The sequence below is a fragment of the Haliaeetus leucocephalus genome, unplaced genomic scaffold (genome assembly GCF_000737465.1).
Source record: "Haliaeetus leucocephalus isolate CR32 unplaced genomic scaffold, Haliaeetus_leucocephalus-4.0 Scaffold251, whole genome shotgun sequence".
Classification (NCBI taxonomy): Eukaryota; Metazoa; Chordata; class Aves; order Accipitriformes; family Accipitridae; genus Haliaeetus; species Haliaeetus leucocephalus.
In genome coordinates this window covers 1062956-1081271 of record NW_010972687.1, presented here as the reverse complement: position 1 = coordinate 1081271, position 18316 = coordinate 1062956, and the positions used below count along the sequence as shown (strand labels likewise).

The window sequence follows — 18316 nt, the reverse complement described above, 5'->3', positions numbered from 1 at the left end:
GAGGAGCGCGCCCGGCGGCGGGGCAGCCCGCGGAGCCGCGCCCCGCGGAGCCGCCTCGGAGGTATGGTTTTCCCGGCGGAGCAGAGCTGCGGCGGCCGCCGCCTCCGCGGGTGCTGAGACGGGATTTTTGTGGTGCGTTCCCGGGCTCCCAGCTTCATGACTGCGCGGAGCGGGGAGCCAACACCATGCGAGGTAAGCGGGCCGGGGGGCGGCTCTTTTCTGGGAAAACTGCTGGGGAGGAGGTTTCGTGCCGGGGGAGAGGGGCCGGGGGAGAAAGTTGACGGGTCACGCCCGCCCGCCGGCGTGGCTGCTCGCGGCGTGTTCCCCGCACCCGCGGGGGACCGGGAGGGGGGAGGCTGCCCGAAGTGCCCCTCCGCGGCCGGAGGGGCGGGCGGACACCCCCGACGAAACTGTGCGAGAAAGCGCGGCGTCGCCCTGGGCCGCAGCGGGCGGGGTGGGAGGGAAAGAGCAAGTGGTTGGCGGCGCCCGTGTCGCGAAGTCCCCACCCGCAACTGTCCACGGGGCGCGCTCGCCCTCGGCAGGTGGCCCGTACCGCAGAACCCGCCTGTCCCCTGGTCCCGGGCCGCTGCCAGCGCGGGAAGGGGCTCCCCCTTCCCTCTCCAAAAGTTGCTCTCAGGACTTTTTTCGCTGGCTTCGCCGTATTGCCCAGCCGGCACGTCGCCTGGGCGGTCCCCTTCCCCGGGGGCTGACAACGGGGCGGGAACGGTTGCGCTGCCCGGGACCCTCCTCTCCGTGCCCGCGGCTCTCTCCCGCGGCCCCCCGAGCCGACGCCCCCGGCGCAGCCCTACCTCGGATGGCAGCCAGAGCCTCCCCCGGGGCTTGCAGTCCCACCCAGTGAGGGTCCCGTAGGGAAGCACGGAGCATCCCCACCGACGGGACCCCCGCAGGCATGGAGAGCTGCCGGCTTGCTTGTCCTGGGGGTGCCGCTGGGGCTGGAGAGGGGCCGCGTGCTGTGGCTGGCACGCAGGACGCCTGAGTGGGTGCGGAGGGGTCCGGGAGGGGCCCGGAACGCGATGTTTCCGCGTGTCCCAGGGCCAGACTCCGCTGGGCCCCTTCCCCGGGCCACGCGAGCACCGGCACCAGTACGAGAACAACCCCGGGCACCCGCGGGAGTTGCGCACCTCCTCTGCTCCCCGTCTTCCACACTCCCCCTTAATCACCCAGTTCTTCAGCCCGGTTACTTGCCTCGCCTCACGGCGTGGTAAAGGGGCAAAAAGTAGTCTTTCCCGGGGGGCGGAGAAGGGCTTACGAGGAGCGGAACGCGCTCGGGGTTGACAGCGACATTCGCGCGCAGATTTCTTGGGTCTCCAGTTTGCTTTAATGAATGGGGACGCACAGCCTAGAAACAACTTTTAGCTAGGATTTCCTCTTGTGGGATACCCGCTCCTGTAGCTGCGTGCGTTAACAGCGCTAACAAATCAGGCGTGTGTGTAATTTTCTTTAAAGTAATTGTAACTTTGACGTTTGCGCTGAGAAACAAAAACACCGTCTTTCCCCCTGAGTTCTTAGATGATGGGGTGTTCGCTCTGGGGCATCTGTCAAGAACTTGCCAAACAGTACTTGTCTTTCACAAGAGCAACAGGAAGCGGAGAGAAAACTCTCAGTTCTGTAACGGGGACCCTGTTGCAGCTTCGCTGGGGGGGTGGTGGGTGGTGGTGGTGTTTTTTTGGTTTTGGGTGGGGGTTTTGTTGTTGTTGTTGTTTTGTGGGGTTTTTTGTGGGGTTTTCTTTATTATTCCCCCCGGAGCGCCTCCAGTGCGAGCCGAGCCGATCAGCAGCTCGGGGTCATTTTCGAAAAGCGCCCGTCAGCATCCCCTGGGCAGGAGCCCCCTTCCCCCCGTTTTCCGGGCGGTTTGTCCACCCGAGCCAGAGCCGCCCCCGCGCTTCTCCTCCCCCGCCTCGGGGCGGCCCGTGCCCCCGCGGAGCGCAGGAGCTCCCCTCGGCAAGCGCGAAGGGAAACGCCGTCCCTCTCCTCCGGCCCTTTCCTTTACAACAAGGTCCTGGGCAGGGGGAGGGAGGCGGATCTCTCCGCACACCTGGCGGCACCGCTGGCGGGGTGTGCCCCTGCTCTGCGGGCCGCCTCTGCCGCCCCTTGAGCTGTGCTGTCAGCTACTGTCCGTGAAGAGGTGCTGCTGTGCCCCTAGCATGCAAGTTTGTATTTGCATTATGTTTGGGCTTGCTCAATACGGGATTTGTGGCAGGGGGCGGGGGGGGGGGGGCGGGGGGGAGGGGGGGGGGGGAGCGGGGAGAAGGGGCTGGGATGGATGGAGGGAGGAGAAAAACAACAGGCAGGCAACTTTCATCCTTGTGCAAAACTCATGTGCAAGAGGTTACCAAACTGGTGCTTTACATCAGGTGTACGTCGAGAGGAGAGCAGCGCTTGACATCCCCTCAAATGAACAAGAACATTGTACACTAATAGAGCATCTGTCCGTTGCATTTGTGGCTTTCCCAATAAAGGAAATAAATGTATATCGCAACAGATTGTGAGCTTCTGTGAATTAATGCTTTTAGAAAGCTGTAAGCCTTCCTGTGAAGGTATAGTTGTTTTCAGCTATGTTGTATTTGCTGTTGGTTTTAACGGAAAAAGCTCTCTCTTGTACACATGAACCGTTCCCCCAGACTTTCCCAGCTGAGCTGTGATCCTTCCAAGCTGCAGTTGATGCACTCAGCCCAACATGCCTGGGATGCCCAGGGGTTGCTGTGGTTGCTTACCTGCTCCACATTGGAGATGGAGGCCAAAGAGCTTCTGAAAATACCCAGCCTGTGTTACTGCCTCCTGCATCCCAAAGCGCTGGGCAGCCATAGGGGCTGTTGGTCATCCCATCCCATGGAAGCACAGCTAGCTTTGGGGCACACCTCAGCTGTCGCACTTCTGCATTACAGTCATTGGTCATGTCCTATCCAAAATAATAATTCCTGTACTTCAAATCTTGGTTTAAATCCCTTTGAGGGTACATAGCCATGCTGACTTATAGCAGAACAATATTCTGGTACAGGAGGCTGAGCACTTGTGCTCTTGGTGCCCTCATTGTCATGGTAGGTTTGGGTATTTCCCTCTGAAATGGGAATGGAAGTTTTGGAAGCTGATGACTTTTATACCTATTTTTTAGAGAGGCAAACATGGGTATAAAAGAATGAGATTTACAGTGACCATTCCTCACAGTCTTCCTTCCTTCCTCCTGTCCCACTCCTGCAAACATACTGTGAGGAGGTTATGAACATAGAAGGTGTACTTAAGTATATTTTTTAGTAAAAGAGGGCTGAAAAAGCACTAAAATTATTGTGCTGCTTAACTAAAAAGAAAATAAAAGTTATGTGGGTTTTTATGTTGTAATTTAATTTTTGTTAAACTGATTTGTAAAGTTTAAAGTTTAATTCACTAATTTGTAACAGCTTTATGCAGCTGATATGCAAACATAAAAAAATTACAAGTGGCAAAAACCCAATGTCAAATCACCTAATTTTACTCTGGGCACATGTTACCTATACACACACAAAAACCAAGTTTGTGATCACAGTTATTCAAGTTGTGAAAGTGACATTAAAGGAGACACACAGAGTACCCCTTATACTGCAAAAGGAATAGTTAAGCTTTCAGTTGGGAATCTTACAAAAAAGCTTTATCTTTTATGTTTTAAGGAAAAGGAACACCACAAAACCCTGAAGCCAAGGTATTTGAGCAAATTTTTCTGTGTAGTTTTCTCTTGTTGGTGTCAGGACTGAACAATGATACATGTTACATAATGTTACATAGTTATTCTGTTTTCTTAGCATCACTGAAATATTTGTCAGTAATTAGGAAAGTGTGAATCAAACAAGTCCTATCTGCAGTATTGCTGAGAGAGCTTATTAAGTAGCATATACAAGTAGTCTGGATAACTGAGAAAGTTCTCCTTAACTACTTCATAGATGAGTGCAGGGAATCTTTATAAGCTCATTAAAGCAAAGGAAACTTATTTCACAAGTTATTCCAGGAAAAATAAATATTACTAAATTTGGAATATGTAACATTAATATCCTAAAATATGTAAATGAACACACTGACTATTTAAAACTAAGGTGGTAAGAGAGAAGCAATATTGATTTTGACAGACTTAGGTCCCTACCCCACTACAGCAAAATCTCTTCATCATCACAGCATGGTGCATCCAGCTAACTACTTACCTGAATAATGTTATGTGACTTCATTGACATGCCTTGATATGTGATGGAACTCAAGTTTCTGGTGTTAGGCCTTTGCAGGTCAAATTTTAAGAAATGTCAGTAAATGCTTAGAAAATCATGAGTCAGTAATAAACTATTACTGGGTTACATAATAAAGCCCACAAATGTGTATAGTTAATATGGAGTGACACCTCTCTAGAATGGACAAAAATCAAACTTGAAGCATGACAGCCTACTTGAATTGTAACATATTTACATTCCAAAGGGTATCTTGCATTTATCTTTAATTGTTGTATTATGTCATAGTGTTGAGGGTGGGAGAGGTGTACATAATGCAAGTTCATCAATAGAAAACTATCTGGTTTAACATCATTAGAATTTTTACCATAGAAAATAATTTTTTTGTTGTTTTCTGGGTTTTGGGTTTTTTTTAATGAGAAAATTGTTTTTTGTGGATAGAAGTCTGGTGACCTGTAATATGATAATTAATTTAAGAACTATGAAAATATGTGCATGAGCTGGAAATAATTTCTCTTTTGTGGTATGGAAAATGTCTGACATCCACTATTGGCCTTTTACAAATACAGTGACAAGCAATAACTTGGTATGACTTAGCCATTTGACAATACAGTCACGATTGCAAGTAGAGATCACTTAATTTGTGTGTTGTGATTAAAAACTGTGTCAACATTTGGGAGAAAAATATACCAGGAGAAAAAAATATGTGTTCTGAGTAAACTGGAAGTCAGAATTCTTGTTTAAAATGGACTTGTGCTAACTAGTGGAAGGTCTTCAGGGTGCTATCATGGGTACTGCTATACATGATATTGACGTGTGCCTATTAAGAAATGTATGGATGAACTAAGTATACCTTCAACAGTACTGTGTGTTATTAAACAGTTCCAGGAACTAGGATCTGCCATAGTATGGACACTGGTTACCTGATACAGGAAGACAAAATCAAAGTAGTGAAAGATTCCCAAGCTATCCAAGAAATTATTTTCCTTCCTCTCAAGCAATGAAATGAATTCACAGAAATCAAGGTCTGTGCTATGAAATTGAAGAATGTATGCTTTGTAGCTGAAGACAAAAGATGCACACAGGAGTAAATATTGATTGAACTAATCATCAGATGAATAGAAATGAGCTTTACCAGTGCACCAGTATAATGGGTTATTTAACTAGCCCTTTCGTAGTCCATATGCTGCCCTTTCAACCCACAGCCCTATCTATTGAGCTCTTAATGAGGGAAATCACAGGTGTTATAACGGCATTTATGGTAAATCAGGCTAAATATAATAGTTGTATAAATAACCAGTTGTAGTTAAATAGGACAAAAGGGAAATTATTAAAAAGAAAAGAAAAAGAAGAAAAGAAACTTTGAGCATTACTACACAATCATGAGGTAACAGTAGTGCATTAGTGGTTACACATTGTTTTACACTTCTAAGATGCTGTCCTAGATCACTTGCTGTTGAGCTTAGTAATAAACCTGTTAAATCAACTTCAACCAAAGTGTAAATTTTAAGGAACCTGATATATTTGAATTTAAAATCAGTTTCTTTAAAGAGCAATTTTAACAGCTTTGTGCATTTAGCACAGTTGGGGCTTTCCATAATGACTTTCATAGAAAAACTATAGATGTCAAAATGTTGTTCTTTGTGCTTCATGTTTATAAAGTTCAATGTTGTTCCTTCCGATTCTATATGCAGTCTGGGCAAAGTCTGCAGTGCAGCTTTGAGGATAAGACATCACACAGTGTCAGTGGGGGTGGCAGACAGAAGGTGCCTTTTGGATTGTGCTGTTTTCCTGTTTGATTCTAATATGGCTTTCATGAGCATATTAAAAACTCTGATTTATGCACAGGATTGAGAATAGAATACAGCTGTGACGGTCTGGTCGTTGTTTGACTGAACAACGCTTACTCACTTGAGTGGTCCTATTGATGAGACATTTGGCTGTCTGTATTTTTGCTGTCTTGGAAATATTTTTTATAAAGCAGAAATGCTCGCACTTAACTTTGCCAAACACATTCTGCTGGACATTTATGCAAATAGAATGACAGCTGTTTCTGCCTCTGCTACAAGTATATAGGCTAATTTAGTTTGACATAAATGTTGTTATTGTGCTGTTAATGATGAATTATTTTGTTGAATTGTCAATTACAATGCATCGACACAATTTTTAAGGAAGATCGACACTTTTATTGCTGCACAAAAATTCAATAAATTTTAAAAATCTGGATCTGGATCATGGACATTTAAAACCACATACTAATTAAAGAGTAAACATCAAGTAATTATGTTTGCTTGACAGACAAACTCATTTTGAAAGAGTTTTCCTGTTATCATGGGCCTTGTTTATGCGAGTAGTTCAGTTAAATTTGATGGGACTACTCACATAAATAAGGCAAACTGGATTTCAGGCTGTTTGTTCTGTGTCCCTTTGAAACCGAATGACTTGGGATTGTAAGAAACATGAATGATTATAAAGGCTTACCGGGAATCAACGTTGTAAGAAGCATGACATGTTAAAAAATCTTCTTGCCCTGAAATTTCAATAAAATCACCTTTCACTCCTAACTGCCTACTACTCTTTGGTGCTTGAATATAGCTGTTGGCTTGGCTGGAAATTCCTATTTGCTGGAAAGAGCTGTTGGTAAACATGCTACTTGTTTTCTCAGCTAATGCTGATGTATAAAAAGTATTCAAAAACATTGTTCTTCAATTATCAATAAATTACTTTGTTTAATTGTTATGCTTATGCTGATTGCTGTGTTGCTGCTGGTAAATAGTGGCCAAATCAATCTTTAAGTAAAGATTAAGAAAATACATACATTTGTAATATATTTAGGCATGAATATGCTACACATGGTAATAAATATTTTAGCATAGCTAAAAATGCAGTATTATTTTAAGAGTAATTTTGAAGATTACTATAAAGTCAGTCTTTAAAGCATTCTGTCTGCTTATAGATGTTCTTGAGGTGGTCTCGCAGTTAACTGATTCCTTTTAGTTATCCATGGCCGCTTAGGAGGTTCTCTGAACACAACAAACAGCTTTCACACCAAAATTTTTTTTTAAGAGTCTCATTTCTGCTTCATTAATCCATGTAGCCATAAGTGACTTTATCCTTCAGAGTAACATTTCCAAACAAGATATGCATTACCATTTAATTTAATTTTTTCACTCTCTGAAGCAATCCTTTAGACTAAAAATGTCTTTACTCTTACAAGTAATACGTATTACGAGTTTTTTTGAGTGAGGGTGTTCATAGGGGGAAAAAGCTAGATCAAAAGAAGACAAAGAAGAAGTTGTTAAATTGCAGTTCAGTCTACTGTCAAAATAATGAGCTGTCAAGAGGGTAGCATGTTATGTTTTGGAGCGGGTTGGTTTTGGTCTCAAATGAAATTATGGTTCTCCTAAAATAAACTTCAAGTGTAAAAAGTGAAGACAAGGCTGTTTATAAATAAGCAACTCTTAAATTACCATTCCCACTACAACAGGAGGTAAAGTGTGATAGGCTTTATGCAATTTGATAATTTGGGGAGGTTAGATTATTTAGTGTGCATTACACATTGAAAGCTTACACTTGTTTGAAAGATATTTGGAAACTATAGATCCGATCCTGGAGTTGATGCCTTGTTTCTGTTTTTTAGCTAGCAGAGTGAAAACTGTGGAGCAAACTATTTTCCTAAAGATTAACTGGAAATGAGAATATTTTTTTTGGAGGAGGACAGTTTAGTGAATTTACTATATGTGAACTGTATAAAACAGAGTTTAACAAAGTTAAGAACAATATTTTCATTAAAAATGTTGTTTAGAGACATTCATGTGTGTTTTCTTCTTTTTCCTTCTTGAAAAATGTCCTGATTTTACTAGATGATGATAAACTGCTCCCAGTTAACTTTTTTATTTAAGAGCTTGCCACAGCAGTGTTTTTTGGAAAACCTAATGCTACACTGTTGGCAAATTTTTACTTGATCACTTGTTCACTTCAACAGTGCAGCACCGATTTTGCTTCTCAAAACAAGATGAAAAAATTAAAGTAAATGTTATATTTCAGGTCCTGACTAAGTAGTGAAACAGGTGCTCTATTGTTTCTTTTCATATTTGTCTGTCTGGAAGAAGAATGAAGCAGCAAACTGGCTATGAAAAGCATTGCTTACTTCAGTGCGCATTGTTTGGGGGATGTTGTACAATATTTGTACAATGAACTGTATTTAGTATTTAATTGGAATGAACTGAAAGAAAGGAGAGACCATGCAGAGGAACTGAGGCCAGATATTTAAATGCAGTGGGAGCACAAATATGAACAAATGCAGCACAGTCTAGTGGCACAGAGAAGTAACGGCACTAGAGAAGAAATTTATTAATAAGGCATGGTGCCATTTGGTGATTTCATCTTTAGGAAGAAAAGAAACTTTTCTTTTGGAGACAGTTCCACTGATGACCAAGCACAGATTATTTTAGTTTGGAATTTGTATTAAAACTGCCATTGTTTTCTTTCAGTGCATTTGTGAAAATTATATAAGTATCTGTCAGCAAGACAGACTTCTCCTTTTAATGACACAAACCATTCTTTCTATACCAATACATATGGAAATGGAAATGTGATACAAGAAATATCAGCTTAACTGTTTTTTTAATGTATGGAAATCTATAATATATATCATACTATAGACAGTGTGTAAGCAGTACTGCACCAGTAGTCTTTATTAGATGTGCAAACTAGAGTAGTGGGGGATTTGCATTTAAAATTAATATTGCTTTATTGGGAAAAGTAAAAAACAGCAACACTTTTACTAAATTTTCTCATTCAAAAATCTACGTATTCTATATAATCTAAATGTATATCTAAAATCACAACTATTAAATAGTGTGAACTACAGCCACACATAGATAAAACAGTTTTCATTTATTTAAATGGGATGCACTTTACTGAGGAATCACAGTTGTTAATATATACTAGTTTCCTCTTAGCCATAGCCAATTTTGGAAAATTCAGATTATATTAATCTCTCAAATGATTAAGTAGGAATAAGGAGGAAAATTAAAAAAAACAATGTCAATAGAGGCAAAGTATGGTTCATTAAAACGCTTTGAGAATAACTGAAACTACAAATTGTTCCATAGCTTAAAGAACTTCAGCATCATGTTCCACTACAATTTGCAGAGCACTTCTAAATGCTTATGAAAGTAAATTCCTTAGTCTGAACTGGTCGAGAATAAAGGCATTACCAGTGTTGTGGCAGCTGTTGCAATATTAAAGATCAAACTTCAAAAGTATCTAGTAACTACCATAATTTAGCCATAATTTAATTCATAATTAATGTATTATTAAAAAAAGAAGAAAGAAATTGCAGAAAACTTTGCATTCAATATCTACTCTGACATTTTGAGAAGCAACAATTATCACACAAAGATTTCTGGAGAAACTGTTCATATGTGTCAGTATTTCAAGCAAATGTATGTTACAGTATATTACATCAACTGAGTGAAATCTGTCTGCAGAGCTGTGGTTGATCCAAGCTGCATCTTTAATTTTGAAACAGAATTCCCTATAGACTTGGCTGGAATGTTTTACTGTAAAACTAATGGTACAATATGGCTCATTGGTTGTTTACAGCCTTCTGATTTTCAGAAGATGGAAGAGCTAAATAATACTATCACTTTGAGTCCAGTGGATAAGCAGGGAGAGAACTTGCACTGTCTTAATTCAGGTGCCTACGCAGAAGCTGCTTTCTTCATTTATCATTGATTTGAGTTTGCCACAATTCCAATGTTTATTTTTGTAAAAAGCCATTTATCAAGATGTGTTCTAAATCAGCAATTGCTATGAACACTAGTGGGAGTGCCATGAAGAACAGGACACTAAATAAGACCTTTTGCAGCAAGCCATTTTCAAGCTTCAACAGAATTTAGGAGAAAAAGATTGTGCCAGCTGCATCATAAAACTGAAGGAGAAAAATATATGCTTTCAACAGGGAATTTAAACAGGTGCAAGAGAAAACAGGGAGGAAAAAAGGATGGTGAATTTGGATTAAAAACAAAATGAATAGAAAGGGAGCTGTTTTGAAAGAGAGTGATCTGAAAGAAGTGGAAAAGTAAAGGAAAAAACAGAATATAAAAAGGAGGAGTGAGAAGATGGAAGGGCTTTTTTTAACATGAACAGTCCTGTACTACAAAGTTCTGGACTTTTCAACTTCCCCTCATTGAAGGTGGAGTTAACTACAGTAGGCATGCTGTTAGAAAAGAGAAAGAAAGAGAGAAGTGGAAGTAATAGAAAAAAGGAGTGAAATAAGGAAAAGAATGAATGTACAATATGAATGTATTCATTGTGCTACTTTCCATTACTTGGTGTTGCATGTAGATTCGTTGTAGTGGGACTCCAAACTATTTGGTATTCAGCTAAATGCTAGTATTAGACATCCAGTCCTATTCACTTCACTATGTATATCCAGAGGTCCGCTGCTGAGGAGTGCTGCAAGTGGGAACATCACATACACAGTTATGTAAGCTGTCTGTACAAGCTTGGTATTCACTGCACTTCAGCCAAGTTAGTCATTTGCAAAATTAAAATGTCATTTGGAAAATACATCCAAACCTGATCTTTTTAAATTCTGGATCCTATCAAATTGGTTTGTTTTCTCTCCCCCCCCCCCCACCCCCCCCCCATCTTTCTGTTATTTTTCTGTCACTCATTCTTTCTCTATTTTTTTTTTTTTCAGTCACTTTTGTTAAAAAGCAGTACACTCAGAGAAGTTCTTGACACTAAACTTCATTCACTTGTTAGAAAATGTGTAATTAGTTCATTAAACCATGCATGATATATGACCATGTATTACAGAAAGAAATTTTGTTCTTTGCACCCTTTTGTTCCTTTTGGTTTATCTTTGGGATATGCTGTTGGGAAGAAATAAAGTTTGTTAAATCTTGGCCTGGCTACATCTCCATCATGTACCATTATTACATTTGTACGCCTGTAGCCTTGGAGATAGAAGAGGTGCTTGAGAGATTAATCTCTGCTTCCCTAGTACTTCTTGGTTGCCAGCACCTGCTCTTTCTCTTGCCTGGTAAAAGAATTTACCTGTATCTTTGGATTTATTTATTTTTTTAAATGATCTATTCACCTAACTCATATAATAGGCTTTTGGAGACAGTGGAAATGTAGCAGTGAAGAGATAATGTCCTATCTGATTGCAGCAAAACATTTTTTTGTGAGATGGAAATAATGCCTTTAGATCTTTTCTCCAAGCTCAGAAGATAAACAAAGAATGCTCTTATGTTGCTCTCCATTTCTCCAAGACCAGGGTGATTTTTAAGTATATACCCTTGGCTAACTTTTCCTTCTGTAGCAGCCACAGAGCTTATTACAGAGCCAAACAATCGCAGAACTCTCCATAAACAAAAGAAAAAGGAAATCTGAATTTTCGGAAGACTACTCTGGTAGCGTAGGAGGTTAATTTACATGAATTCTCTGCTTTCCCACCTCCCACCTGTAGTTTTCTGTAAGTCCTAAGCATGAAACAGGCAGAGCGCCAAGCTGTCATCCGTTAACGTCTATTTCATCCTTTCTCAGGATCAGCTGAGCTCGAGGAGCATATATGTCTCAGAGGAAAGTCTTTATGCTATTACTGAAATGTTTAGGTATGCATCAGATTTTGACCCAGCGTTAACCTACATTATCTTTTGGGCAGAAATGAGCAGCAGGATAAAATAATGTCAGGAAGACAAATGCTATTAAATGCATATTGTGATTTTTCATAACCTCCAAAATAGCATTTTGATATATTCTTCACTGTGGAACCAGTTGAAGAATGAACTTTTAGTTTACTGTCAGGAATAATATAAATTGTTTAGGAATTGTTTTTCATTTAAGGAATAAGGCTATTTCTGTGAAACTACTGATCACTGTCTAGAGGCCAACTGTTACGGTATTTTAAGCAGTACTAAACCATTAGTATTTTAATTACTGCTCAGGAAGGTAACTGAAAAGGTTTCATATTTTAGATGTATGTATAGATATGTTTCATATTTCATGAGGGAATAGGTGATATTTTGATACATTTATGCATAGAATGGTTGAACAATTCCTTGAAAATAAAATAATACTATTTTCCCATTATGTGACTTTAAAAAAATGTCCATTTCCAATAGGAGATGTATTCACATCCAAGCATAACAACTTACCTTACATATCTATGTATTTTTGTAGTTCATAATGAAGAGGAAAAAGAGAAAATAATATGCCATTTTCCAATCCTGTTTGGTTATCAGGTTTTGCTCTTAAAGCTAGCCAATCATTCTGATGTATGTTTATTGGTTTGGGGTTTTATTGCAGTTGCATATTACCTTTTAGATTTTTTTGTGCTGTATTAGTTTAAATTCCCACCTCCACTGGTTGTCAGTTACTTGTTGCTTCTTGGTACGTTTCATATTCTTGTAGTCTTTGTGGTTCTTCATTTTGTGAGCTGCTTCTGCCGCAAGTATTCTCTTACTGGTAGGCTTAATAGAAGAAGGCGATTGAATAGGTGTTAAGGATGAACCTGGAATATGATCCTTCCATGCTGTTCATTAGACTCACTAGAAGGGCAGGTTGAAGAAGAATTTGGAATTGTCCATATGAGACTAATCTATAGTTATGCACAATGATGAATGCTTTCTGTAGTGACATTTATCAACTATTCATGTACAAGAAAGCCCCCCAAAAGTGTATTTAAGTTATGTCATTTATTTACTGTCTTATCCTGCATGACTGCTTATGCCTATGTGAAGGATAATAGTTCCCCTTCTATTGCAGATACACTCAGCACCTTTATACAGTAAGGAAAAGATGCAGAAAGCTTTTGTGTGATGGAATTTTGTCAAATCAGTTAAATTAGAACTTTCCTAGGGGTTTTGCTATCTAGTGCCTTCACATGTGATGTATTCTTTACTTCAGAAAGGTGCCAGATTGATGGCTGTTCTGTACCCTGCAGACATTTAAGACCTGTTCCTGAAGGGGTTTTTGGCATGCAAATAGTTGCATGGGTGAGGTGACTGGTGTGCAAAAGTCCTTGTTGGGCTGATCTTGTTAGGTGCAGACCTAACAAAGGTCCCAGGAGCCAAACTGCCCAGGGCACCGGGGCTGTCTCTCTCCCGTGCCATTTCCCTATTGTGCCTCAATGCTGACCTTGCAAGATCCTTTTCCTCTGGCCATTATAACCTTGGCCTTGCTGCTGACAGTGCCAACAGGGGTGCCAATTAGTGCTATGTGGTGGGTTTTGTTTTTCCTTTTTTATGAACAAAGTCCATTGAGGCCTGGATTGAGACCACCAACTTACTTCACGCAGGCCACCAAGTGTCATGGCATTTTTACTTTGCTCAGTCACTACCGACCTGGTGTTGAACCTTCATTTGTAATCTGTATACAGTCTCTGTGTCTATTATTAATTTGAAATCATTTCACTTGATAGGAAAAGACGTTTGCTTCTGAAGTAAGATATGTTAATAAAGCATAATATTATGTAACAAATATGTAAAATACCTCAACTTGCTTCTTGAGGTTAGATGCTGAATTTGAGTCTGCTTCTACAAAGTTCACAAATTTTATCAAAATTCTGAAGAATGGACCAGGCATACAAAAAGGGTGCAGCAGGAATGACAGGAGCATTAGAATTTTATATCAAATAAAGAGAATCCTGTGTGCTACAATAAGCTTTGCAATCTAATATACAAACATGAGAGTCTCTATTCTGTTATGGGCTTCTTTTAAGTGATCTTAAGTAATTTCTACTTACTAGGGCCATTCTGTCAAAAATATCTAAGAATATTCAGACCTATTCCAGACTTCCAAGGTTTCAGAGATAGAAAATTGAGCTGAAAAAATAGAGTTCTTCTTAAGCATTGCAGGGAGCCCAGGATTAAATCAGTTGTTCTGAAACATTATTCTGTATTTTTCTGTCTGTCAGCAGAAAAGTTATTTTACAGGAATCTTGATTTCTTCTTTTAAATATATGTGAACAAGATTTTCTCAATGTCCAATGGAAGTGGTAATCACTAGTCTCTATTTATAATGCCAAATTTCAGGTAACATACATGTGTATGTGGGTGTATACTAGACTTGCCAGCTGAATACAGCATTCTTGATTTTATGGGTTTTTTTGCAGTATTTTTAATATTTTAAACTTTTAAATATTTCATTCTTTTGTTATCATAGCTGAGCAGGAAATATATCATATGGTTCAGGTTTTGGTTGGGGTTTGGTTTTGTTTTCCTTTTCCCTCCCAGTGAAAGGTGTGATCCCTCATAGTGAGACATATTGTAAGTGTGTCTGCAACTTTAAATCCTGTGGTAATGAAGCTAAAGTTGAGGAAATATTAGAACTTTGTTATTAGCAACAGTAGACAGGAAACCACAGGGAGAGTAGAACTGACTTGTTATTGAGTCGTAATAAGGGTGCAGATTGGGCTGTGGATATATCCTCTTAAGACAGCTGTTCTGATGCTGAAAAGAGTAAGTATTCTTATTTATTTTAAATGTATATATCCATGAAGAGGCTGTAGAAGGAATCATGTAAATGTTGGAACAGCTTACCAAGTTATGCCAAAAAAGATTTTTATTCCACTTCAGTAAATTCAGCTGGCTACATTTCTGAGAAAGAGAGAAAGCTATAAGGAGGAGGGGTGAGTGTATGAGTGAGTTTGTGAAGCGCGGTAAAGAAATCTGTGTTAAAGATGAGAGAACTGGGGGAGGGACACACTTTAGCCTCTCCTTTAAGTACATCTCCCTCCTGAGTACATTTACTTCCATCACAATGGGCTAGAAGAGATCTTTGTTTAGTGGTGCAGTGCCCTTGAGACCTAATTTAGCTTTTACAGCAAATTCAAAAAGAGACAGAGTGAGCAAGAGAGACCAGAACAAAGATATGAGTTTGCACCACGAATATTGATACTTGTGGGTTGCTTCTGTAAATCCATTAAAAGAAATTCTCCTAGAAATGCTGACTTGGAGTTTCTGCTAAAGGAGGGCTGAACTTCAGAGATACACATTGTTTCATTATTCAGCTGTGATAATGAGGAGATGGTATAAATGTGTGTTGTAGGGCAGCAGTGGCTTTGTTACTTTTAAATAACAAGTAGAAAGCCATTAAAGTCAAGCAGAAATGCATCAAAAATTAATTTTGCTTCTGAAAAAGCATTTTTTTATTAAATCATACTGTTAGAAGCATGTATTAGATCTAGAGATCTAGTTCTGTGAACATTACAAAAACATTCTCAGGAGTCTCAAAACTTAATGTATGACATTTCTTATTCCTTTGTTTGAGTGACTTCTCTTTGTTTGAGAATTTGGTTCTAGCACATAATTTTGCAAAGGTCATCTTTGGCCCGCTGGGTTTAGGGCCACCATGATGTTTTTGGATAACTTTTTCCTGTATTTTACAAGGCTGTGTTTTTTATCATGAATGGAGTTGTACTGTGTGTTCACGTAACCCCGTGAATCTTACTCAGTAGGACCCATTTCTGCAGAGTCTTGATGTCAGAGCTCTGCTTTGCCACACTACAGATGTGCCTTGTGAGTATTGCTATTTTAAAAGCACAACATGAAATGAAATCAGATGTGGGGAAAATTTGCTTTGGAGTGATGTACTATTCTGTTATCAACACACAAATGATGCTTTGACATCAAAAATTATGGACAGCTACAAAAATATATTTTTTTGTTAAAATGAGATTAAATGAATCTCCCATTAGTTAATTTAACTTGAGGTTTTATTGGTACTTTTATGGCTGATCCAGTTGTCCTGCACATTCATATTTTACATGAACATTTCCTTCAAAGAGTATTTGATAAATAAAACATAGGCTTGTCAACACATATGGAAAGCTGATTTGAGTCAGCTCAAAAGTACGCATTTAAAAGTGCATATTTTTAAGGAAGTCATATTTATACTTTATTTATCATCTAATTGCGACTGGCTTCCTCTGCCTTCTCTGAAGAGCAATGGCTATTAAATATTCCACTTCCACAAACTTGTGCCTACAGAGGCAATCGCTAGTTTATGTCACATCACCTCACTGAAACTTGTTGCTGCTGTTGCTAGGCAGACCAATTTGCACCAGCCAATAGCATGGTATAATTCCCCTCAGCAGCAGATTTCAATTAAAGGTCTAGGCATAGAGCTGGTTTCTTCAGCTGGTCAGCTCCAGTAGTAAAGGAAAGGCATCAAGAGCTGTGCTGTGCAGCAGCTTGATTCCTTAAGGTTTTCTGTAATAGATTCAGGCTGGGTATCTTAGAAAAATATTTAAACAAATAATTGATCTGTTTCTGTCTTCATTTGTATAAATCAATTTGGATGGGAAGCTAGTGTCTGCAGTGATGTTTGTTGCCTTCATTTTCCAAATAGATTTTATCCCTTCCGTGGTGTGTTGTGGATAAAAACAATTGAACATCAACCAACAGAAAAAAACCTTTTAATCTATGGTGTGATTGGGAATCCCTCAAAAACATCCTGTGCCAATGTTCTCTTCTTTTAGAAACATTTCAGGATCTGCATGGAAATATTACATCTTAAGCAAAAAGATCTAAGGCTAAGCAAGAAGCTTTGGGATCAATACATTACCTTGCCATTTAAAAAAAAAAAAAAAGCTATTTTGGTATGTTGAGGGGTTTGCTGGGAACTCAAAAACTCTAGGAAAAGGAAATATTTTGAGGACTATGTCTTGGTGTGTTGAGTCACAGCTGGAAAAATGGAAATGGCAAAAGCAGATTTGGGGATGGTGTCATTTGTTAAAATTTAAGTTAATTCTGCTAACTTGGTTTAAAGAAGAGATTGAAAAAGCATTTTTGTAGACATATGGCTATCTTGTCTCACCAAAACGTAAATACTTCACTTTTGCGCGTCATGTTTTTGGGAAGGAAAGGTAGAATTTAACCTTTTAATTAAAGTTTAAAAAAATTTTTCTTGTTGTATCCATCAACACTTCCTTAACATACATCTTTCTGCCAAAGATAATGCAGAACTTGCTTCTCAGAATTACACTGATCTCAGCTTTGCTGTTGCTGCACTAGTATTTTCACCCAAATTCTGATAATAAATAGGACTGACCTATTATTTAGTCCTGTGGGGAAACATTACTGAAGAAAGAAGTGGTAAGAGCATAGACTGAGCAATACATTTCATGAGGTTTTCCACGGTGGCACAGTGAAATTTATTACAATTTGTATTCTGAACTCTGTTGCAGGCATGCAAATCTGTAGTTTCCCTTCATTTGCCAAAATGTTACTGTAGAGATTTTTTGCAAAGTATTTTGTTTTATTCTAAAGCTGTCCAGGGGCTTCCTTTCGCACCAAGTTCTGTCCAAATGCAAAGCATGCTCCTATGCTCTAGAAAGAAAGAGGTGCCGTGTTTCCATTTTTAGGTAATCATTTGATTCTTAGGCCATGTCCAGGTTGTTCAAGGTTTCCTAAATAATTCCTGAAGTTTGTTCCACTCTTCCAGTGTTTCCAGTTGCCGGAGATGGTCTCTAGGGCACCATCAGGCTGTATACTTAATTCACGAGCATCTCTAGCAAGGTTCTAATAACTCTTCATAGCCCAAACTGGTGCTCTATACAAAACCCCATGATCTACTTCATATTGTGTCTTCACTGTCTCATCTAATGCCATTATCTATCTACTAGGGGGTTCCTCCATCATCTTCTTGGCCACCCCATGTGGACTTCACATCACCTGCTGGAGGTCAGCACAATTCAGTAGCACCAAAGGGACGTGGCATAGAGGGATGTGGGGAAGAAGTCAAAATGTCTGTGAGTATATGCATACAGGAGAGGATGAAAATTTGGAGCAGAGGCTTTTCCACAGAACATAGAATCAAGAGAGAGGGATTCCAGGATAGTATATGCACTTAATCCTCAACAAGGGCCAACAAAACTTACTGTTATTAACAAGGACCAAGTACATTGTCTCTCCTCATTCAGGCAGTAGATAAAGAACAGGTACAACTCATCTCCTCAAAAAAACCCTAAGCAAAAACCTGCTTCTCCTTAAACTTCTCTCTTTTGGTTTGGTTTGGTTTGGTTTGGCTTTTTTCCAAAGCTGCTCAGAGCATTGGATAAGGAATCTCTTCTTGGCACATCATGTAATGCT

At 39.8% G+C, this 18316-nt stretch overlaps 1 protein-coding gene across 1 annotated transcript in view; it reads left to right on the top strand.

Annotated features, from left to right (window-relative positions):
• Window positions 1-10: 10 nt before the first annotated feature.
• Window positions 11-18316, top strand: part of RORB (RAR-related orphan receptor B) — a 139733-nt gene continuing 121427 nt past the window's right edge. The window contains exon 1 of the mRNA XM_010568590.1: window positions 11-192. Within this exon, the coding sequence (XP_010566892.1) occupies window positions 186-192 (7 nt within the window). The 5' untranslated portion in view covers window positions 11-185. The remainder of the gene's footprint in view (window positions 193-18316) is intronic.